Genomic DNA, 26237 nt, shown 5'->3' with positions numbered 1-26237 from the left:
AAGGCAAAAAGGAAAAAGGGTAAGGGGGACACGTAGAGAAGTTTAGGCTATGAGGGAATGCTTGGATAAATTCGAGTGACAAAGTACTCATCTTTAGCAGGGATATGGGCTGGTCAGGAATGTTTGGGATAAGGAATTGTGTGAGAACACTGGAAAAAAATCTGGGGCCTCATTATCCCATATTTTGTAGGCCAACTTTATGGATTACCTATGGAAGTATCAGTTACCTAAGAGATGCGGGTAGCATTAGATATCTCAGAACTGGGTGGGCCTCCCTTAAATCCTGAGGAAGATGACCTCATTTACAAAATCAGTGTGCCAATTTTAACGTTGGTTTCCTTAATAATAGTGTTCATAGTAAGAGCTTGTCTTACTGCATAGCTTTCAATATCCTGCTCTTTCATGGCAGAATGAATTACACACTGATGACTGTATCTTAGCCTCACGATACGTAGAGGGTTGGTTAAAAGTAATATCAAGCAAAAGAGGGAAGGTTAAAAAAATAAAACTGGTGTCTATTGCACACACATAGACCAAGCCTCAGAAGCTGTGCTGGGCAATCAATGAGTAGGTGTGTGTTATCAAGTCTCCCTGTCGTGTGAGTTTTACAATATATAAAACAAGGCAGGAATTTGCAAAGAAATGGGCCTACCAGGCAAAGGATATGTAGGTAGTGGAAAGAGTAGGAAATGGGCAGTATCTGTATGTGGTGAACAGTTGGGATGACAATGGAAATCTTGCAGGATAAATAATTATTGTTATAGGGGAGGAGTAGAGAAAAATTAAAAATATATATGTATATACAGATTTTTATATTCTCTTTATAATTTTAGGTAAAAGATTAAGAATGAAAAAGAAAGTTTTTAGAAAAAATCAATTGTGTCATGAATCATAAAAAGGATTAGATGTCAATGTTCTTGGAGGAAAAAGGTAAAAAAAAAAAAAGAATTTGTAAAAACTTTAATGCTTTTTGGTGTTCTGACAAAAATCCTAAAGATTAAGATGCTGGATAATTTGAAAAAAAATTCTTTAGCATTTAAAAATATATCTAGAAGTATCTGTTCTATATTCAGCCTATATATAATCTCTTTGGAACCATGCATTTGTAAAACAGATGTGACAGCAGATGGTAGTAAACAATGCATTTTTTTTTATAACTGATTAACAACTTTTGCCAAATGCCAGTGGTAATAAAGAAATCCACTTTATCTTGGACTACAAGGAATTAAATATTCAGTGATAATAAAGGCAACTATTTTGGTTTACCTGGATATTGCTCACCTCTTTGAACGGTGTTAAATAGTAGCAACTTAGTCTAAACTTAGCTCTGCCTTTACATTGCCATTTTTTAACTAAGTAAGGCAGTTATTGTATTTCATGAAGGCAAGATAAATCTTTAATCAATTTTGTCATGTCTTGATTATTTGCAAAACAGGATGACAGAGAGAAAAGAAATAAAATCTGTCCAGCATAAGGTGAAATTTATTGCTGTAATTTTACAGAAGAGTCCCTTTGATGTCATAAACTACAAGAAAAAAGCATGAGCAGTTTATTAAAAAAACATAAGAATAGTCAGATGAGATTGCAGGCTTTATAGCAATCCACACTTTATATTGGATAATTCATTCTTGTCCCACTATAGAAAATAGTAAATTGATTTGATTTTATATGTAGCTGTCCCATTAATTTTCAAAGCATAACCTTATGAAGATCAAAGTAGTCAAGTTTGCTGACATCAGCTTTGTAAGAGGGAGCTTATCACTCCCTAAAGTGAAAATGTAGTGTTATCAAGAAACACATCTGCAAATCCAGCTATTGTCAAAGGATCATGACATATAAATGATCTATGTGGCACTGTTGATGTATCCATTTCACTAAAAGTGTTAACAAAAATGACTTTAAAAGTTAGGAAATGAGAGCCATGGCTTTAATGATATTATCAGCTTCATAACATTTTCTTTTTTTAGTTGAAGGAAGGTTTTATTTTTTTCCATCATAGCATTAGCACATTTTTACTCGTTGTGTGCCAGATGTGTCTATTGTGACAAAAGCTAATTTGGAGGAATTGCTGAGATTCAAACGATTAATTGAGTTAGTCATTTTATAATAAAATTGTTTTCTGTTTGGTTTTGATGCTTTTGTTTGGGTCAGAAAATGTGCCTTATGTCTATGAAATCTAATATTACTCAAGACATATTTTCTCTTTTTTTTAAATTTCTTTATTTATTTTTGAGAGAGAGAGTCAGCAGGAGAGAGGCAGAGAGAGAGGGAGGGAGAGAGAGAGAGAGACTCCCCAAGCAGGCTCTGCACTGTCAGTGAAAAGCCCAACTGGAGGTGTGGGAAGGGGGCCCGATCCCATGAACTGTGAGATCATGACCTGATAGTAAATCAAGAGTCATACACTTAATTGACTGAGCCACCCAGGCGTCCCAAGACATTTTTTTTCTTAAACTAGATCAGTGTATAAAATTAAAATATAGCATCCACTTAATTTATTAAATCTGTAGGAGGGAGCATGTGCCATTACCTTATATAATGGTACTTACTTGTTTAACTGCACCATGTATATATAGCAGCATCAGAATTATTAACCTGTACCCAGCGGGTCAAAGGTAAGTGTCAGTTGTAGCTCCCTCTCTGGTTTTCTACATGTAACATTATACTTGAGAGAAGTTAGAATGCACTTAACATTTCAATCATTTATTATTATTATCTCATATAAAATCAAGAAAGAATACTCAGAGTCTCTAAGACTTAGTAAAATAATTTTGATTCCCATTTGAATTTTTTATTTATCTTTACCTAAAATTTTAAAACACTGAAACCATGTATGCAAATTGGGATGGGGAAACGATTTTAAAATATGCTAACCATCTCCATGAAGGAAAACAGTTTTGAAGAATTACTTATCATTTGAATATGTGTTCATGACAGAGGTAAATCTACTATAAACACACTATAAAACCAAAGACCTTCGCCAAGTACATTAATCTGTTGTTTGTTTTAACTTGCCTAATGTTAAGGCAACTGTTTGAATGCATTTTTTTAAATCATTTTTCAAGATTCATCAAACTCCACTTAAACATAAATGCCACTCTTATTCATTCAGTCACCAAAATCTTAACTCCTTGACACTATACCTTTATACCCAAATCAATAATTACTCACTTTTTCTCTAATTCCTAAATATTTCTGGAGGATGTTTGCCATTTTCCATCTTTATTGGCATTTTTCTAGGAGAAACCACCAACATCTGGTCCATGGATTATTACAACAGCTTTTTAAATTTTGTCTCCTCTCCATCTGTGCTCTAATTCATTCTCCATAAAAATAAGTTCATATAAAATTTTCAGAACATTTATATATATTTAGAAAATTTTGAGAATAGTACAGAGTTCCCATGTATCCCTTACCCAGTTTCCCTAGGATTAACATCTTATGTTATTATGATATAATTAACTCTTATTCTGACATTTGTATTAACTAAAGCCTATAATTTGTTCTGATTTTATTTGCTAACAGTCCTTTTTCTGTTTTGGGATCCCATCCAAAATATATTTACTTATCCTTTCTATTTAGGCAACTCTTGGTGGTGACAAGTTTGGCATTTCTTTGTTTTTGATGCCCTTATTAGTTTTGAGAGGTACTGGTTAGGTATTTTGTAGCAAATCCTCAACTAGGATTTGTTTATGGTTTTTCTCACGATTAGATTGGAGAATGTATGTTTAATGGGAAACCAGAGAGAAAGTGCTGTTTTCATCACAACATAACAAGGGAGTATAGTATCAACTGGCTCCTTCTATTGAAAAATGTATTAGATATCAAGATCTGGGTGATGGGTGTGCTCCTTGCTACTGGGTGTTGTTGCTTCTAGGCTCCCTCACCTGAGAGAGAAAGAAGATATGTGTGTTATCAACCAATGTATATCTACGTGTCTATAAAGATTTCTAAATGTGACCAGTGTGTCTATATGAAGCTAAACATGCATTCAGGTTGAGGTCTCCAATTCCACTAATCCATTACCACATAGATAATCCTAAACTACGCTTTTTGCTTATCTATCAACTCTCACTCCAAGAATGAGAAATCTGGCTTCCACCATCTGCCATCTTTTTTACTTACTTGTTTAACTGCACCATGTACATATAGCAGCATCAGGATTATTAACCTGTACCCAGGGGGTCAAAGTTTATTAGCTATGGTGCAATGCTTGTGAGTTCTTTTTGCATTTAGTCTTTCAGATTCCACTCATTTCCAAAATTTCTTTATCCACCCCTTTCAGGGGATTATTTTATGTATTTATAGTAAAGTTAAAATTTTTTTGGACACACACTGCCTTTCATATGGCATACTCCAATGAACTTTTTTAAAGAGACTTTTTCTAGAGCATTTTTAAGGTCAAAGAAAAAAATTAAGGAAATTGCAGAGTTTGCATATACTATCTACCTGCACACATAAACATGTACACTCACTGTCAATATTTGGTATCAGAATTACACATTTGTTTCAGTGGGTGAACCTGCATTGACATCATTATCACCCAAAAGTCCATAGTTTACAATAGGGTTCTTGTACATTCTATGTGTTTGGCAAATGCATGATGGCATATATTCACCATTATAGTAGCATACAGAATAGTTTTACTTCCCTAAAATTCCTATGTGCATGCATATTTGTCTATCTTTCCCACCAGATCTTCACAACCACTGATCTTTTTACCATCTCCATGGTTTTGCTCTTTCTACAATGTCATATAGTTGGAATCACATAGGACGTACCCTTTCAGATTGGCTTCATTCACTTAGTAATATGCATTTTAATGTTCCTCCATATATTTTCTCAGTTTCATGCTCATTTCTTCAGCACTGAATAATATTCCATTATTTGGATATGACAGTTTGCTCATTTATTCACTTAGGGAAGGATACCTTGGTTGCTTCCAAGTTTTAACAACATAAATAAAGCTGGTATGAACAACTGTTCAGATTTTTGTGTGGGCATAGGTTTAATTCATCAATTTAAGTAAATATCAAGGAGTACAACTGCTGGACCTTATGGTAAGAGTATGGTTAGTTGTTGCTGACATTGTTGTTGTTGTTTTCATCAAACGTATTTTATTTCATTGGTTAGTTTTGTAAGAAACTTCCAAACTGTCTTTACAAAGTGGCTGTACCATCCCAGATTCCTCAATGATTTTTTTCTTTAATTTATATTTATTAAGGTTCTTTCTTTGTGTTTGGAGTGTTATGGGTTTTACCATAGCTAGGCATCATATATTCAACATTAAAGAATCATACACAGCAACATAGAATACTTTCAATGCCTTAAAGATTCCTGGTGCTTCATTTATTCAAATCCGCTGTCCCCAACCCCTAGCAAGCACTGATTGTATTACACTTTCTATAATTTTGATCTTCCAGAATATCATATAAATAAAATCATAAATAATGTTGTCTTAACAGACCAGCATCTTTTACTTAGCAATATACATTAAAGACTCAATGTAATTGTTTGCTTGATAGCTCTTTCTTTTTAATTGCTAAATGGTATCCCATTGCATAGTTGTGCTACTGTTTCTTTACCCATTCACATATGAAAGGAGATCTTGGCTATTTCCAGTTTTTGGTGGTTTATGAATAACACTGCTATAAATCTATGTATGAATATTTATATTTCCTGTGTTTTTTGTGTAGGCATAGTTTTCAACTTAGTTGGGTAGACACCTGTGAGTATGAATGTTAGATCTTATGATAAAACTAGGTTTAACTTTAGAAGAAAGTTTGAAAATTTCTTACAAAGTTAGAAATTTTGCACTATTTTGCATTCCCTCCAGTAATGAATTTATCTACATCCTCACCATCAATACTGCCAGTATTTTTTATTTTATTTTAGTGATTCAAAAACGTTTCAGTGATATCTCATTTTGTTTTATTAATGTTTATTTATTTTTGAAGAAGGAGAAAGAGAGTGTGAGTAGGGGAGGGGCAGAGAGAGGATCAGAGGTCAGAGGATCCAAAGTGAGCTCTGTACTGACAGCAGAGAGCGTGGGGTTCAAAATCATGAACTGTGAGACCATGACCTGGGCTAAAGTCAGACGCATAACTGACTGAGCCACCCAGGCACCCCTCTCATTTTGTTTTAATGTGCAACAAACAAATGAAATTTTTGCATATGTTTTTTTCCCCAATAATATGTACTTTTGGGGGGTGGTATTTAGACATTTTGCCCAATTTTTAAATTACGCTTTTCTCTAGTTGCTTGGTTTTAAAAATTATTGGACTGTTTCAAATATACTTCCTTTACTAGACATGTGCTTTAAAAAATACTTAAGGATGAGATCTTGCCATTTGTGACAAAACGTTTGACCTAAAGGGCATTGTGATAAGTAAAATAAGTCAGACAAAAAAAGATAAAATACCATATGATTTCACTTATATGGAATCTAAAAGCAAAATTAAAAAAAAAATACAATTAATAAACCACAGCAACAAAAGCAGAATCAGACCTATAAATACAGAGAACAAACTTATGGTTGCCAGATGGTGGGTGATGGACAAAATGGGTGAAGATGAGTTGGAGATACAGGCTTTCAGTTATGGAATATATAAGTCATGAAAATAATAGGCACAGCATAGAGAATGCAGTCAATGCTATTGTAATAGCATGAGATGGTGACATATGGTAGCTATATTTGTAGTGAGCATAGCATTGCATAGCATAACATATAGGCATATTGAATTACTATGTTGTATACCTAAAAATAATTAATAAAATTAAAAATGAAATTAAATAAAAATATAAAAAAGAATACTTTTACCTACTCTAATTTTTCTTGCTTTTACTTAATCCCACAAATTGTAGTGTGTTGTATTCTCAATTTAATTTAGTTCAAGGTATTTTTAAATTTCTCTTAAGCTTTCTTTGATCCAGGTATTATTTAATTTAAATATATGGAGATTTTACAACTACATATTTGTCATCAAATTCCATTATTGGTATGAGGATGTAATTTGTATGATTTCTCTCTCTCTTTTTTGAGAGAGAGTGTGCACAAACGCTAGTGGGGGAGGTGCAGAGGCAGAGGGAGAGGAATCTTTTTTTTTTTTTATTCATTTATTTATTTATTTTTTTAATATATGAAATTTACTGTCAAATTGGTTTCCATACAACACCCAGTGCTCATCCCAAAAGGTGCCCTCCTCAATACCCATCACCCACCCACCCCTCCCTCCCACCCCCCATCAACCCTCAGTTTGTTCTCAGTTTTTAACAGTCTCTTATGCTTTGGCTAGAGGGAGAGGAATCTTAAGTAGGCTCCATGCTCAGCACAGAGCCGTATGTGGGGTTCAATCTCACAACTGTGAGATCATGACCTGAGCTGAAATGAAGAGTCGAGTACTTAACCAACTGAGCCACACAAGTGCCCCTGTATGATTTCTCTTTTTGAAATTTGTTAAAGAGTAATTTATGGCTCTGAATGTGTTCTGTCTTAGTGAATGTTCCACGTATGCTGAAATGAATGTGCTCTGCTGTTGTTGGATGAAGTAGTCTACAAATGCCAATTAAACAGAATTTATTCTTAGTGCTGTTCAGGGCAACTATAGCCTTACTGATTTTTCTGCCTGTTTGATCTATCAGTTACTGAAAGAAGAGTCTTAACTTTATAAATAACAGTGGATTCATTTATTCCTATTCTCAGTTCTGTCATATGTTAGGTCACGTATATTGATTACTGTTAGGTAAACATAGGTGTTAGGATTTTTATGTCTTCTTGGGTAATTGACCCTTTTATTATTATAAAATGCTACTCCTTTACTAGTCTCCCTCATTCTGAAGTTGGCTTTTCTGAAATTAATTTTAATTTTTTTTTACATTTATTTATTTTTGAGAGACAAAGAGAGAAGAGCACAAGTGGGGGAGGGGCAGACAGAGGATGAGACACAGAATTCAAAGCAGGCTCCAGGCTCTGAGCTGTCAGCACAGAGTCCCACGCAGGGCCCAAACCCATGAACCGTGAGATCATGACCTGAGCTGAAGTTGGACACCTAACCGACTGAGCCACCAAGGCACCCCTGTCTGAAATTAGTTTTGATATAGTGTTATCGTCATATATATTTTTCCTTCTTTGTTTTTAACTCATCTGAGTCTTTTAAGTGGGTTTTTATAGAAAAAATAATTAGATCTTGTCTATTTTTTAGTCCATGCTGATAATTTTTGTCCTTTCATTTGTATTTTTATATTTTTCACATAAAATGTTATAGATTTGGGTTCATTCCTACCACATTTGTAAAATTTTGTTTGTATTCATTGCATTTGTTCTGTTTTTCCTCATACTTTTTTTTTTTTTGCATTTTCTGGTTTTAATTGAGAATTTTCATATGATTCCATTTTACCTTCTTTTCCTGTCTTTATTTTTTCTCCTACTCCCTTCCTTTATATAGATACAGGTAAGTCTGTAGTAAAAAGTTCCATCGGTTTTAATTTGTTTGAGAAAATATTTATTTATAATTGTCTTGAAAGATAATCTGGCTACATGTGGAATTAAATGTTGGTGGTGTTTTATTCCTCTGCCGTATTTTAAGTCTATCAATCTACTTTCTCCTTGCCTGCATGATTCTTCAGAATTCTACTGTAATTACTATCTATGTTCCTTTATAAGTAAGATTTCTTTGTTATGGGTTAAATTGTGTTCCTCAAAAAGATATGTTGACATCATAACTTCTGGTAAATGTGAGTTTGACCTTATTTGAAATTAGGCTCTTCACATATATAATCAAGTTAAAATAAAGTCATCAGAGTGGGCCCAATCCAATATGACTGCTATCCTTATAAGAGAAGGGATGGAGACGGAGGCACAGAGACAACACCATGACAGAGATTGCGGTGATGTCTACAAGCCAAGGGATACCAGGACAGCTGGCAACACAAGGAGCTAAGAGAAAGTCATGGAACAGATTCTCACCAGGAGCCTCCGCTGACCTCTTGATTTCATTCTTTTACCTTCCAGAACACTGGGAGATAAATATGTTGTTTTAAGCCCTGCTTTGTGGTAGAATAATGGTCAGAGAAATGTAAATAAACTTCTTATAGGCAAGGCCTTTGTTCTGTTAGTGGTTGTATCTCCATTGTCTAGAATAGTGAATGGCCCATGATGATTGTTAGATAAGCTACTGCTTGAATAAGTGAATAGACAAAAATTACACAGCCTTGATGCTCCTTGTATGACTGACAAGCAGGAACCATTACTGGAACCAGTATCCCCTGCTACATAGCTTGCTCAAACACTGACTGTATTTTTCTGTATTTTTGTACAGTTCTGTATTTTTCTTTCTGCTATCAAACACAATAACATAAACCAACATTTTATTTATTAACTTCATCATTTTCCCTTTAAATTTAGCATTTGTCAAAAATACAGATTCTCCTACAGCATTCCACATAGAATAGTGAATCTAAATCTATAGGGGAAGTCTCCCAGGATTTATACTTTCAAAAGGTACCAGGACTTCTGGGCCAGACATGATGTTATAGACTCCTTGCTCCTATCTGCTGTACCTAACTACAAACCATAGAAATAATGGAATACACACAAAAGAAGAACTCTGAAAGGTGGAAAGAAGAAAGCAAATTGGTTCAGGACAATATAACTAGAGGGACAAGAGAACAAATTGTCTTACTCTCTCACCCAATACAATAAGGCCACCAGGCTTGAATTTTGTAACCCCAAATCTAGTAACTTAAGACAGCCCCTGCCCCCAGCTCAAATGTGAGTCTCACTGACAATACCAGCTGATCCCACTAGCAGGGGTATTAATAGAGAGCACAGCTAACAAAAAATGAACAGTTGAAATGTTTACCTTTCCTGCTACATTTGAGACTACTCTATTCAATCAAAACACACAGGCTGGCATAGGGGGACAGGCAAGAAGAATTACACCATAACAAATGTCAAGCCCATGAAATCTCTTTGTCTAACACTCCTTTCCTCTATGGAGAAAGAAACTGGTGGCCAGGGGACATTGCAAAAGGAGATTCCATCACAATCAGTGGCAGGCGTGGTTATTGCTATTCAATTTTACAGACTATAGAATAGGTTTCTCTTCTAATTGAGCCAATCAGGGAAAATAGCTTATGCTCCTTCAGTCAGTGCCAAAATGTCCAATGAAGCCTGACTAAAATGACCAGACTACAAATATAAGTGAATATAGCAAGAATAAGGGAAATTATAAGTTCAATGGTAAAAGACAATCCGTTGAAGCCAACATTAAGATAAATCAGACATTGGGATTATATGGCAAGGATTTTAAACAAGTTAAAATATTTTAATAAGAGATTATAAATTATTTTCCAAAAAATTAAAGAGACATTTTTATCAAACAGAAGTTAAAATAAATGTAGTGTATCACATTGATTTTCAAATATTGAACCATGCTTGCAACCCAGGAATAAATTCCATTTGATCATAGTGAATGATTCTTTTAATATACTGTTGTATTCTATTTTCTAGTGCTTTGTTGAGAATTTTTACATCCATGTTCACCAAGCATATGGTGGGACTGATTTGAAGGGATACATGCACCCCAATGTTTATAGCAGCATTATCAACAATAGCAAATTATGGAAAGAACCCAAATGTCCATCAAGTGATGAATGGATAAAGAAGAAGTTGTGGGGTGTGTGTGTGTGTATATATATATATATATATATATATATATATATATAATAAAAAAAGAATGAAATCTTGCCATTTGCAATGACATGGATGGAACTAGAGATTATAAGTAAGTCAGAGAAAGACAAATATCATATGATTTCACTCATATGGAATATAAGAAACAAAACATGAACATAAGGGGTGGAAAAGAGAGATAAAGGTAAACAGAGAAACAGACTCTTAACTATAGAGAACAAACTGAAGGTTGTTGGAGGGGAGGTGGGTGGGGGGATGAGTTAAATGGGTGATGGGTATTAAGGAGGGCACTTGTTACAAGCACTGGGTGTTATATGTAAGTGATAAATTACTAAAACCCATACCTGAAAATAATATTACACTGTATGTAAACTAGTTGGAATTTAAATAAAAACTTGGAAGAAAAAAATGAAAAAGTTAAAGTAGAGAACCAATTGGTAATCCTAGAATTTACACATAAAATACCAAATCAAAACAAACAAACAAATAAACAAAACAAACAAACAAAAAACAATGGATGGGCTCAATAATAGAGTGGAGATGACCTGGGACAGAATCAATAAAACTGAAGACAGAACCAAAGAATTCACCCAATTCTTTTTGTTTATTTATTTATTTTTGAGAAATTGAGTAAGGGAGGGGCAGAGAGAGAGACACACAGAGAATCCTGAGCAGGCCCTGTGCTAGCAGTGCAGAGCCTGACACAGGGCTTGACCTCACAAATGGTGATATCATGACCTGAGCTGAAAACAAGAGTCAGATGCTTAACCAACTGAGCCACTCAGGCATCCCCAGAACTCACCCAATTTAAAAATCAAAGAGAAAATAAATTTTAAAAAATATTAACAGAGTGTAAAGGATCTGTGGGATAATAACAGATGATTCAATATTTGTATCATTGAAGTCCCAGAAAGAAATAAATGGTTCTGAAAGAGTATTCCAAGAAATAATGTCAGTAAGCTCCCACATTTGGTGAAATATATAAATTGATAGATTAAAAAAGCTAAGAAAACCTCAAGCAAACTCAACTTAAAGAAATCCATGCCAAAATACATCTTATTTAACTAGGACCAAGAGGAAACCTTAAGACCAATCAGAGAGAAATGACATTGCATACAGGGGAACTGCAATCTGAGAACAAGTGATTTCTCCTCTGAAACCAGGGAGACCAGGAGGAAGTAGTTTGGTATTTTCAAATGCTGACTGGCTACTGCAAGTTCTACAGCTAGCGAAACTGTTTTTGTTTTTTCTAGAATGAAGAGAAACTAAAGATTTCCTTATTCAAAGGAACACTAAAGAAATTTATTTCTAATGGACATTCTCTAAAAGAGGGACAAAATGAAATTCTTCAAACATAGAGGAAATGATAAAATGATCTTGAAACATCAAAAGGAAGAAAAAGCAATAGAAAGAACAGAAATATGAGTACATAAAAAAGGCCAACGTAGGGCACCTAGGTGGCTCAGTGAGTTAATTGCCAACTTCGGCTCAGGCCATGATCTCACGGTTTGTGAGTTCGAGCCCTGCGTCGGGCTCTGTGCTGACAACTCAGAGCCTGGAGCCTGTTTCAGATTCTGTGTCTCCCTCTCTCTGCCCCTTCCCTGCTCGTGCGCTCTCTCTCTCTCTCTCTCTCTCTCTCTCTCAAAAATGAATAAACATTATTTTTTTTAAAGGCCAACTTTTACCTCATAAATTTTAGAAATCATATTTGATGACTAAGTTACAAAACACTTAAATGTTATATGTTACTAGAGATAGGATATTTAAAAGTGGGAGAGGTAAAGGCCCTGAAAAGGAAGCAAAGTTCTACACTTCTTTTGACCTGGTGGATACTTGATATCAGTAGACTGTAATTTATCTATGTGTATTTTAATACTCAGAGCATCACTAACAAAACTGTATAAGGATATGTGCTCCAAAACACCATAAATAAATCAAGATGTAGTCCTAAAAATGTTCAAGTAACTCACAGGAAGGCAGTAAGAGACAGAAGAATGAGAGCTAAAGTAAACATAAAATTACTAATAAAATGACAGAATCAAGCTCTAACATATCAACGGTTGCCTAAATGTTAAATTATAAATAGTAAGATACACCATTAAAAGATAGATATTGTCAGAGCAGACTTTTTAAAAAAAATTACCTGACAAAAAACTGTTCACAGAAAACTTATATGAAATTCAATAACATAGGTGGGTTGAATGTAAAAGAATGAAGAAAGATTTACTGTGCAAACATTATAAAAGTAGGTGAAGTTAATGTATGACAGATAGCACAGTAAAGAAAACAACTAGAGATTAAGTAGGACATTTCATAATGATAAGAAAAGGTTTTTTTCCCCTGGAAAAATATAATGATCTTAAATGTGTATGCCCCAATAAACAACAGAGTCTCAAAATTCATGAAGCAAAACCTATAGAGTTGGAAAAAAATAATAAAAATATTTTCAATTTTTTTAAGGACTTCATCGCCTGCCACTCAGTGACTGATAAAACAGCTAGACAGAGAATTACCAGGAACATAAAACCTGAACCCAAACAACAGGATCTAAATGATAGCTCACAAAATGAATGTTGAAAGATTTTAAATAATTAAATTTATAGAGTATGTTCTGACCATAAGACAAACATGAAACCAGTATCAGAGAGATAAAAGGAAAATCTCAAATAACAAATATAATAAAAAATATAGAACTGAAAGAAAATACATATACAATATATATAATATGAAAGATGTTTCTGAAGTAGTGCTGAGAGGAAATTTATAGCTCAAAATAATTAGGAAGAAAGAAAGTTCTCACATAAAGTTCCTACCTCAAGAAACTAAAAAAGCTAAAGCAAAATGAACCCAAAGTATACAAAGAAGGAGAAAAGAACAAGAAATCAATGAAATTGAAAATAGTTAAGTAATAGAGAAAAAATTAATGAAACAAAATGTTGGCTATTCAAAAAAGATAATTCATAAAATTGATAAACTTCTAGCAGATAGTCAAAAATAAAAATAAATAAGAAACAAATCAGCAATATCAAAAATGAAAGAATATCACTGTAAGATGCTGTCCCTATAAAAGAATAATAACACTATAAAAATTTTTGCACTCAATAATTTAGAAGATATGGACAAATTATTCAAACACTATAAACAATCAAAAGACAACTAAGATAGAATAATCTTAAGTCTCTAATTTGAATTCATAATTTAAAATCACCAATCACTGGATAATTATAACATTCAAACGTTTAATACAAATTTTATACTGTCTTTCAGAAAACAGGAGAGGAGGAAATATTTCACATTATGAGTACACATTATATGAGGTCAGTATCACAAAACCAAAGATTTTTTTTAAATAAACTAAAAATTAAAATTTTCTATTAACTTAAACTCAAAGCTCCTCAACAAAAATATTAGCACATTAAACCTACAAATGTACAGTGGGACGCCTGGGTGGCTCCGGCAGTTAAGCGTCCGACTTCGGCTCAGATCATAATCTCACGATCCATGAGTTCGAGCCCCGCGTGGGGCTCTGTGCTGACTGCTCAGAGCCTAGAGCCTGTTTCAGATTCTGTGTCTCCCTCTCTCTCTGCCCCTCGCCTGTTCATGCGCTGTCTCTCTCTGTCTCAAAAAGAAATAAACATTAAAAAAAATTAAAAAACAAAAACCTACAAATGTATTGTATTAAATGCCATCACCAAGTAGAATTTATTCTAGGTATGCAAGGATAGTTCAACATTTGGAAAGGTATCCAAAAACCCATCATATAAACAGTCTGAAGCAGAAAAATCATTTGAACATCAATTGATGCATTATAATGCATATATATATATATATATATATATATATGCATTATAATAATGCAATAATATCCATTATTACAATAAAGAAATAGGAAAATTGACTTAACTTCTTTGAAAAGATTTATTTGTATTGAAAAGGAAGGTCTTACTTTAACAGATTGCTTGATAAAACTAAACACTATACATGTACTAACAATAATGCATAAAGTAAAGGACACTGAATTTCAATTAAGTAGCATTCAAAGACTTCTTTGCTTCTGAAGAGAGTTAACCAAGAATTTGCAGTAACTCAAATTGCAGAAATTGAACACTGGGTGAATTTTTACTTACTTAGAAATTCCAACAAGAAAAATGGAAGGCTATTTGAAATCAACTGTGAGAAGAGCCTTTTTGCCACTGTTTTGAATTATTAGCTTCTCAACTGGAGAAAGTTTTATGTATTAGAGTTAGAGAGTTTTCTTAAATGTTATGAAAGAAAAAAAAATCAGTGTTAAGCAAATGATGTCAGCACCTAAGTCTTGCAACAGTGAAGTCTCTGCTAATGATTTATTCATGTGTGGTTCCAAATTTGCTAATAATAAATGATATCACCACATTGGAGAAAATTGATACTCCCATTTCTCGTCCACTTAATGTAAGAAAAATTCAAGGAAAGAAGGGGCTAAGTAACATGCAACAGCCACAAAAGTAGAGACCAAAAGCAGCAGAAATTAACCTAAAGCAATAGTGAATGCACATGATCACTGTTTATATTTCTATTATTATGTGTCAAAACAAAACAATTTTTGGAAGAGTGTCTTTCATTTGGATGGGAGAAGATTGTGCAAACATACTGTGACCTTCCTTTGGGGGAGAAAAAATATGAATGGATATCTCACAGGAGTTAGACCCTTTTATTTTTGGCTTCTTCTTGCTCAACTCTTTCCTGAACTCAACAGGAAAATTAGCCCGGTGTCAGTGCCAAGGAGGAATTCAATCTGACATTTTGTGACTAAATTTATAATCGTATAATACAAGACTGAAAGAAAAATGTGACATTATAACTGACAAAAGATTAACTAACTAACAGATTTCTATTAGGTCAGCAGGGGAAAAAAATGTGTAAAGATGCAAGCATATACAACTACATTCTATGTATCGGAGGCAAACAGCCTACCCAAGTGTTTTTCTCTTTGTCAGTGTGAAATTGCTACAGAACTAAATGATTTACAGCTATTATTACAAATCGATTCATACTATATCATTACTTACACAATGGTGATAGATGACTATGAAATGACTTTAAACATACAAATGGAACAAGACCATAGTTAAAACTACAAAATACATATTTGAATATTTTTTATCACAATGTCATTTTTATGGGACTTCAAAACTATACTGAGGTATCAGAAGCAGCTAGAGAAGTCTGGTGATACTACATAATTTGTTCATTGTTCATATTTTGTAGTTCAGATCACCCTGAGTGTATATTATAGATTAGATAATTATAAATTGCTACTTTATCTATTTAATAATTTTTAATGAATTGAGTATTATAAAGAAAACTACGACAAAGAATTTCCAAACAATGTGTAAAGTACCGAATTGTGACTTTGTATAATTTTGCTCAATGGCTAAGGAGAGAGTGTTTCAAATTAAAGCATAAAACCATAGCATGCAATATTTATTATCTAAAAATATAAAGCCTTGGATTCTAATAGAATAAATGAGAAATGACACCTTGAGCTTTAAACTAGCTTCCACACAACAGCAAGTCACAGAGAGATGCTTGACCCATTGTCTTATGCATTTGGACAAGTTTTATACTCAGCTCACTACATCCATTATTTATTATTGTTATTATTGGTGAACTTGAGTAAATACATTTACTCCATCCTTAGCTTTTTCTTGGCTGTAGAGGCATAAATATTTAAAGTATAAAAAGCATAAGCTTTAAGGCTGCCATAAGTCCACAGCATAAATTACAAAATACGTTTCTGTCACTGAACACCTAGTTCTTTACGTCCATTAAAATTTACTGTTCATCTTAGACATTTTTATTTATAAGCTCTCGACTTAGGCAAAAAATATATATTAAAGAAGAATGATAAAAAGGAATTCATATGATAAATATATAAAATATGAACACATTTTATATTTACTTTTTAAAAGGAAGAAAAGAGAATATAAGGAAGTATATAACCAACTGAGCATTAAGGCAGTATTCAATGTGGGTAACTCATACAGTATTCATGCTATGAAATTATACTTTTGGAGAAGCTTAATACTTCTCAGGATAAAATGTGGGATAAATATTGTTGAAGAATATACCCATCTCTGCATTTTGAAATAATAACTTGATGAAACATACAAATTATTAAGTTCATGTACATATTTATGTCAATTTCTGAACTTTTTATTCTCTCATTAATTTTATTTTTGTATTTAGTGATTATGTGTGGCTGGGTTTCCAAGTATATTTCTTACTGCAACTGAGCAGACATTGCTGGTGTCCTGGATTGTATTTCTTTCCACAGTATCAGCCTGCCCTTTCTTGAGCAAAGAACTTGAGCAATTCTGTCCAATTATCATGAGGTCCTGGAGGAAACAAGCTTACATGGACCACAACATCCTTGAAAATGGAAACCTATATTAGCTTTTCCTCTTTACCCATCCCCTTTCCCAATTCCTTTACCATTATTGCCTGGAATTGCCTTCCAAATAAAATACTTGGAACCAAGTCCTTGTGTTAGGCTCAGTTTTGTGGGAAACTCCAAATAAAACACTCTTTTTGTCTCCTTATAGAAACTAACAAATTGATAGATTTAAGGTCTAGTTGAATAGAATACTCTCACTTGTGTTAACAACTAGTAGGTTTTCTCTGTCTTCATTATCTTGATATCTGTATCATTAGCTACTCCTCTACCAATCAACATGGAGAGCTTCTTTCTCTCAGTTTCCTTTTTCTATCCTTAACCGCTTTTTACTGTCTCACCTGTTACTGGAGTGGTTATTAATGTTCAGTCCCCAGCTTTCTTTCATTAAATCATTTGCTTTAAGAATCCAATTTATTCTGAGGAAAGGAGAGAGGAAAGGAAATCCCTAACTGGTCTGTTTTCACCTTGTCTCACTCTATTTTTTCCTTACAGCAACCAAAGTGATTTATTTAAATTACATATATATAGTTACGCTGATCTGTTCAAAATATTTGTATATTTTTCAACTTTGCTGACTTCCTTATTTAGTTGTACTCTCACAGAATACTATACTTTTTTTTAAATTTATTTTATTTTTCAGAGAGAGCACGAGCGGGGCAGGGGCAGAGAGAAAGGGAGACAGAGGATCCGAAGCAGGCTCTGCACTGACAGCAGTTAGCCCAATGTGGGGCTCAAGCTCAGGAACTGCGAGGTCATGACTGAGCCAAAGTCAGAGGCTCAGACAACTGAGCTACCAAGGCACTCCAATACTATACTTCTTTAAGTAAAATGTAGGATGGTTTAAATCAAGATTTGACCAACTATTCATTTAATGATTTTCTTTCCTATTGAACAAGGGGTTACATAAAAATAGTTTAAGCATGTTAACAATGAGACAATCATTGATTCTAAAGGTTCAAAAGATAAAGTTATTGTAATCCTTTGCATGGCACAAATCATTAAAAATGTTACATAAACACAATAAAGCACTTCAGGCAATCTGCTGAATATCTTAAATCTTGTTTAAATCTTACAACAATGTTTTGAAGTGTTCACTCCACTGGAAGCTCCAACAGGCTAGGGTTTATTCTCTTCTTGTACCTTACAGCATCATCGGTCATAAGTTGAGAAGAGGGACTTCATAAATATTGGTTGAAACAAAAAGCATGAGCTAGATAATGTATTACTATTGTTGCTGCCCCAAGAAGGGCAGAAACTAACTCCAAAAGTTTATTTGAATTGGAGGTTGAGACTAATGATTACAAATACACCCAGGGAGCAGGAATGGACTTCTTATTTATTTACATAATAAGGCTTTCTGAGGAGTGCAGGTTGGAAATGGCTGGAGGGAGGCAGAATGAGTTGGTTGGGACTTTACAATGGCTGTGGAGTGAAAAAGGAGAAAGGTTCCTGTGCACTGGCTGGATGTTTGTGAGGTCTGAACATAACACCAGGGCTAAGGAAGGGAGTTCACTGGCTCTCTTGTTAGTTGACCAACTTGTAGAAGAAGTGGGGAGAAGGGGCTTGAAAGCTGTCAGAATGTTTATTACCAAATGGATACTAAATAACATTTCTAATACTTTGTCACTGTAATGTAGGGAAATGTTTTTGTTACATTAAAAGAAAAAAATGCTTAGTTGTGGTGAGGTCAAATAACTTGAAGATAGCTACACTGAATGGGTAGGTTTGCAGGCACTGATTCAGGTCACATAACTCTAAAGCCCATAGTTTTTTAACAAACGTGCTATCCTGATAAGCAATTGAGACGGCATTATATTACTCTTCACATCTATTTTACATTTCAGAGAATTTTGAAGGATGGAAGCAAATGAAGATGGTGACAAGAGAACACTAGGATAAATGGAGAAAGTATTAAGTAAAGTTGCAAGCTAATCTCACAAGGAAAAGTGAGCAAATAAATGATGTTAAATACATTGCAGAAGACAGTGTTTTCTTTAAGAAAGCAGTTTATTTTACTTGAAAGAGAAAACAGGCTTTTTGTTTAATTCAATCTATTAAACACTCATATTAACTACTGTCTCCTATTTGAACCCCATCAAAATACCACGAAGCAGTATTAAAAGATATATCCACAAGATCAAAGATTACAACACTATATATGAAGCAGCAAAAGTTTGGAATCTGGAAAGGATATCATCATGGAGAATTGAAACAGTCTGCAGAGAAAAATCATGTAGCTAGCAAATTCTCCCTGCTGAGCCTCCAAAAGCTTAGGAATATGAGGCATCAGGTTTCTCTCAGGTGGTTTTCTTGGCTGAAGTGAAAAAACAGGAGGAATGGCACAAAATCTGACTAAGGATTCGTTTGACACCTCATCCTTTCTCCAAATTTATTTGCCCAGAGGGCTTTCCAAATCACCTCACCAAACTCACTCCGCCTGCCTCTACATGACTTCATTATGGCTTTCTGGGACGAACTTAATCAGAGAGTATCTGCATTCCAGGCAAGCTGAAAACGAAGATGCTACTTAAAACCAGAGTGATTAAAAGAAACTATTTACCAAATGCTTTTCCTCTGGTAGTCTTCGAGAACAGCATTAACCAGGATTTTACTGTCTGAGGAGTTTGAAAGAGTCCTCTCTGCTCTTGGAGGAAGTGGTCAGCACAAGAGAAAAGACAGCCAGATCTCAGTATTTGGCCAACCACATCATCCTCACAGTAAGGCACATACCCTGGCAACCATATTTCCTGCACATGAAGTTTCCAATCACCTTTTCACTCTCTAATGCAAAGAAATTAAAACCTCAGACACATTTGAAGAATGCCTTTGACTAAAAATTTAAAAATAAGAAAACTTTAAAACTCAAGATACACACCAGGGAAAATATAAATATAAAATTTGAAAACAACAGTATTACTACCAAAAAGAAATCAGAGAAAACATTCTGTTCATGAAATATTACTAGGGAAAAAAAGGAAAACAATAAAACAAAAGCAATTTCAAAACTATACCACAGAGATGTAAAATGTAAGAAAAATTTGGGGCACCTGGCTGGCTCAGTTGATGGAGAATGAGACTCTTGATCTCAGTGTCATGAGTTCAAGCCTCAAGTTTGGTGCAGAGATTATTGAAAAATAAGATATTTAAAAAAAAAAAGAAAAATTTTAAAAATAATGGAACTGTTGAAAGAGTCAACTGAGAACTCACAGAGAGTGGCATAAAAAGATAAAGAGCTTCTGGTTTCTGGTTCCACATGTAAGGAGCTTGGAAACCACAACCTCATTATAACAAGTAAAAAGCTAAAGGGACTGAAAAATCAACAACTCTTCTTAGATCCATGAGCGGAAGACATAGGGCAATCTGCTTCTTCCCAGAACAGAGAGAGCTAAGCAAGCAGGGAGTCTTGGCTTACCTTAGCAGAGACTCAAAGGCAGGAAATACCACAGACAAAAGTGCAAAGGTAGGAAAATCTGAACTGTAATTGATGAATTGCTAGAGGCTCAATGCAGACAACTTTGAGAGTTAAAATTTTCAAGGAGATCCAGTCATAGGGGGCTCCACAATATTGTAAGCTTTAGCTTCAGGATCTTGACCAGTTTCCCACATTAAGTATTTGACAAAGAAGGAAAACAATATAGGTAAGAAACTCAAGTCTAAATAAAAAAAAAGCATCAAAGAAGGAAAAGTGAAGGTAAGATAAAAACATATTTTTCTTATTTTTAAAATGTTTATTTATTTATTTTGAGAGAGAAAGATTGAGCAGGGGTGGGGCAGAAAGAGAGGGAGAGAGAGAATCCCAAGCAGCCTCTGTGCTGTCAGCATAGAGCCTGATGCAGGGCTTGAATTCACAAACCATGAGATCATGACCTGAGCTAAAACCAAGAGTCAGAGGCTCAACCAGCTGTGCCACCCAGATGCCCTTATTTTTCTTACTTTTAATCGATCTGACAGATAACAGTTTGTTCAAAATAATACCAGCAATGTATCTGATTATGAACACTCAGTGTGTGTGTGTGTGTGTGTGTGTGTGTGTGTGTATGTATATATGTGTGTGTGTGCGTATGCTTATGTATGCTTATAAACAAGTGAAATGAATGATAGCAATGATACAACGGATTAAGGGGAGTAATAAACATTATTTGGTTTTTATAAAGTAGTCACACTACTCATAAAATAACATAGTGTTATTTGAAAGTGAACTCAGATTAGCTATAAATGTTGTCTGTAAGAAATTCATTTTTGAGGTGCCTGGGTGGCTCAGTCAGTTAAGTGTCCAGCTTTTGAGTTAAACCCAGGTCATGATCTCATGGTTTATGGGTTTGAGCCCTGTGTTGGGCTCCACGCTGACAGTTCAGAGCCTGCTTGGGATTCTCTCTCTCCCTCTCTCTCTGCTCCTCTCCCATCCCTGCTTGCTCTCTCTGTCTCTCTCTCAAAATAAATGAATAAAAACTTAAAAAAAGAAACCCACTTTAAATATATATTTAATTACATAACCTTTAATTTAGATACATTAAATTATGTATATTTAATTTATATATACATTAAAGGTAAATGGATGGAGTATATATATACATGCATATTTATTTGCTATTGTAAATATTTCTCCAAAAGAGAGACACAAATGGCCAACAGGAATATGAAAAGATGTTGAACATCAATTATCAGGAAAATAAAAATGAAAACCACATTAAAATAGACTTTGTACTTGCTAGTGTGACTATTATAAAAAAAACAAAAGCTAACAAATGCTGTTGAGGATGTGGAAGAAAGGAACCCTTGTAAACTTTTGATGAGAATGCGTATTGGTAAAGCGAGTATGGAAAACAGTATGAAGATTGCTCAAAAAATTAAAAATAAAACTATCACATGACCCACCATTTCTACTTCAGGGTATTTCTGTTAAAGGAAATGAAATAATGATCTTGAAGATATATCTGAACTTTCATATTCATTGCAGTATTATTCACAATGGCCAAGATATAGCAATTAGCTAAGTGTCCATTAATGGATGAATGAAATTTATATATATATATATATGTATATATATATATATATATATATATATATGTATATATATATATATATATGTATATGTATATGTATACATATACATATATATATATATGTTTATATATATAATGGAATATTATTCAGCCATAGAAAAGAAGAAAATCCTTCCATATGTGGCAACATGAGTGGACCATGAGAGCATTATGCTAAGTGAAATAGGCCAGACCGAGAAAAATAAGTACTATATGATTTAGATGTATGTGGAATCTTAAAAAAAACAAAAAGCCAAACTCATAGATAGTGAAATGTTGGTTGCAGTAGCTGGGAGGTGAGAGAAATGAGGAACTGCAAATCAGAGCACAAACTATCAATTATAATGTACAGCATTATATTATAATAATATTATAATAAGCATTATAATACAGCATTATAATAAAAGTATTAACAATACTTTTTTTTGTATACTTGAAATACGCTGAGGGTAGATCTTAAGTATTCTAATAACATACACAAAAAGGTGATTTTGTGAGGTGGCAAAGGTGTTAAGTAACTTTATAGTAGTACTCAGTTAACAATTTATATATGTTTAATATCACATTGTATATTCATTGTACACTAAAACATAATGTAATATGTCAATTATATCTCAATAAACCTGGGTGAGGGAAGAGAAGAACTCAGACCTTGAATAGCCAACACAATACTAAAAAAGAACATAGTTGGATGCTACCCAAATTCAAAGCAAGTTATAAAGCCAAAGTAATAATTTTTTTTTAAATGTGGTAATGGCCAAAGAATAGACAAATGGATCAATGGAATCGAATAGAATAAATACTATCAGCTGATCTTGACAAAGGAACAAAGGCAATACAATGGATGAAAATCATCTCTTTAACAAATGGTGTGGGAACAACTGGACATTCACAAGCCAAAAACTGAACCCAGATACAAGTCTTCCATCCTCACAAGTAACTCAAAATAGATCGTAGACCTAAATGTAAAATACAAAACTGTAAAACTTCTAAAAAATAGCATGGGAGGAAATCTACATGTCCCTGGGCCTAGTGATATCTGTTTAGATATAGTACCAAACACATTTTGATCCATTAAAGAAATAATTGATAACCTGGACTTCATTAATATTCAAAACTTCTGGTCTGCAAAAGACAGTGTCACAAAAATGAGAGGAAGGCCACAGATTGGAAGAAAACATTTGCAAAAGATATATCTGACAAAGAACTGTTAACCAAAATATGCAGAGAACTCTGAAAACTCAACAATAAAAAAATACTAACATGATTAAAAATGGGCCACAGGCCTTAACAGACACCTTATCAAATAAGATGCACAGACTGCAAATAATCACACAAAAAATACTAGATATCATATGTCATCAAGAAAAGGCAAATAAAAATAATGAGATACCACTACTTACCTATTAAAATGGCCAAAATGCAGAACACTGCCAAGTCCAAACGTTGGCAAGAATATGTGGTGATAGGAATCCTCATTCATTGCTGGAGGAATTGGAAAATGATATAGCCACCTTGCAGGTAGTTTGGTGGTTTCTGACAAAATTAAACATACAGTTTAGAAATAGTCTTCCTTGGTATTTACTCACAGGAGTCAAAAACTGTGTCTACACAAGTCCCCACAGACCAATGCTTGTGGCAATTTTACTCATAATTGCCCAAACTGGAAACAACCAAAATGTCCTTCAGAAAGTGAATGAATAAATAAGCTGTGGCATATCCAGACAATGCAATATTAATCAAAGGTAAAAATGAAATGAGCTATCAAATCACGAAAAAACATGAAAGAAACGTAAGTGCATATTACCATGTAAAAGATGCCACTGGAATAGGCTACATACTACATGATTCCAACTTATGTGACATTCTGGAAAAAGCAAAGCTATGGAGACTAAAAAGTTCCGCGGTTGCCAGGGATGGTGGTGGAGAAGATGAACACATAGGTATTGCACAAAGTTCTCTGTATACTATTATAATGAATGATGGATATATTTCATACATTTGTCCCAACCCACAGAATGTACACACCCAGAGTGAACCCTAAGGTAAACTGGGAACTTTGGTTAACTATCATATTTCAATGTAGGTTTATCCTTTTTAAAAAAAAATTCATCATTTTAATTGATGTACTATTTCTGAGTGGTACTGATAATAAGGGAAGCTACCTATGTGTGAAAGCATAGCCTCATTGTGTTGTAAACTTAAAACTGCTTTAAAAAATAAAATATCTTAAGAAAAAAAGATTGAAAAGGTAACAAAAAGGTAAATAAAATAAAATCATAACATTATTCTTGCAATATACATTTGAATAATATGAACTCTACAAAGGGAGAATGATAAAAAGGAGATTCAAAATGGAGAAAAAATTAAAATTCCTATGTACTCCTCCTCAGAGTCGATGGTATGTTCAATTTATATTGGAACACTCTTAGTGTGGTAAAAAGACGTGAAGAAAGGGAACTAGTTTACAATATTGAAATTCGGTCTGTTTTTTTTCTATCTGATCTTCAGGCTGTGACCTTCACCAGTGTTTTTCCAGTGGTATAGCCAAGTTTTTCTTCTATAGACTTACTCATTTCTCTGGTTTCATGTTCTCAACATGTTTTTTTGATCTTTAACCATTGTTTACTATGTTTTTCATCTCCCCCAATCTTAGGTGAGAAAGGACTGAATGGGCTTGCCATGGGAGAAACTCCCTTTCTTCAGCTTAGATAAGTTTCTGGCAATTACCTTTAATTGGAGAATAGGTTGTTTTTTAATAGAGAATGTTCTGGGTGTATATCATAATTGTTACTTTCCCTTCCTCCTGCCAGATTCAATAGAGAATCTTTCTTAATCTTCTCCAAGAACCTGATGGGTTCTCTGGAGGTAAAGCCATGAAAGGGTGGAAAGCCTTCTCAAACTGTGACCTGCCCCCTCCTCAAGGAATTTTTCACCCTCTGGTTGTCCCCACTCAGCTTCTGTAATTCATCAAAATGACCACCTATCAATTGTTTATATCGGTTTATGCCCCTCAGGAGATTATTTTCCAGGTCAACATGTCTCAACTGTGTCTCTAACGTGACTGTCTTTTCAGATTTCAAGGTAGCAGTTTCTCTCTAACCATTGTTGGAGGTTGGAGTTATCCGATGAGCCCAAGAAAAAGTCATCGATTTCAGTTTGCCCTTTTTTGTGTGTGTATGTGTTGTAAGATTGGGATATTGACTTCTGTTAAAATAAAATAAACTGAGCTACAATCAAATTTTCAAGAATTTATTTAAGTATATGTTCATTTGAGTTGGGTGGCTCCAAACCTAAACTGGATAGGTGCAATTCCACTCACAGGAGTTAGGGTAGAGGCTTTTACAGAGAAGATGTGAAAAAGCAAGGACTTTATGTACTTGGTTGTTCTTAAGTTTCATTTTCTCATCTTCAAGTGCATTGACCCGTTGCTTAGGTTTTAGTTTGCTACAGAGACTACCAAGGTGTCAGAGCCACCTCAGTCTAATAGCCTCCTTGTTAAATTACTTGAACACTCCAAGCTCTTTAAACTTCACAGATAAAGTCCTCTACATTGTTATTTAAAACATTTAATTGAGCTTTATTACATAATATTTATATTTTTCTTTAGCAAAATGAGGGTTTTTTTTTTAATTTTTTTAATGTTTATTTATTTTTGAGAGAGAGAAACATAGCACAAGTGGGGAAGGGCCAGAGAGAATTTGAAGCAGGCTCCAGGCTTGGAGTTGTCAGCACAGAGCCCGACATGGGGCTTGAACTCACAAACTGCGAGATCTTGACCTGAGCCTAAGTCAGACATGCAACCGACTGAGCCACCCAGGTGTTCCACAAAATGAGTTTTAGGCATATATTTTGTTAAGTGTTCTTATGAAGTATAGTAGACATTTATGTTTTATTCTCCTCATATAGTATACCTACTTATGTAATATTATAAATTAAGAAATTAAGACATGTAAATGCCTCTACTATTTTATTATCAACATTATCTTGTCAAGATCTATTGCCATAAAAATCTAAACTAGGAATAGGGAAAGGATTCTCTGAATCCCATAGGATGTTTATATGAATG

At 34.0% G+C, this 26237-nt stretch overlaps 1 protein-coding gene across 4 annotated transcripts in view; it reads right to left on the bottom strand.

The window, feature by feature from the left end:
- LOC144616179 (uncharacterized) overlaps positions 1-26237 on the bottom strand; it is a 344180-nt gene that overhangs the window by 209831 nt on the left and 108112 nt on the right. For all 4 annotated transcript variants that reach the window (XM_078446067.2, XM_078446069.2, XM_078446070.2 and 1 more), the window contains exon 3: positions 23572-23704. In XM_078446067.2, the coding sequence (XP_078302193.1) occupies positions 23572-23704 (133 nt within the window). The remainder of the gene's footprint in view (positions 1-23571; positions 23705-26237) is intronic.

This window comes from Panthera onca, chromosome B1 (genome assembly GCF_046562875.1).
Source record: "Panthera onca isolate mPanOnc1 chromosome B1, mPanOnc1 haplotype 2, whole genome shotgun sequence".
Lineage (NCBI taxonomy): Eukaryota > Metazoa > Chordata > Mammalia > Carnivora > Felidae > Panthera > Panthera onca.
The sequence above is the reverse complement of the archived record's forward strand: the minus strand, read 5'-3'. Positions and strand labels throughout refer to the sequence as shown.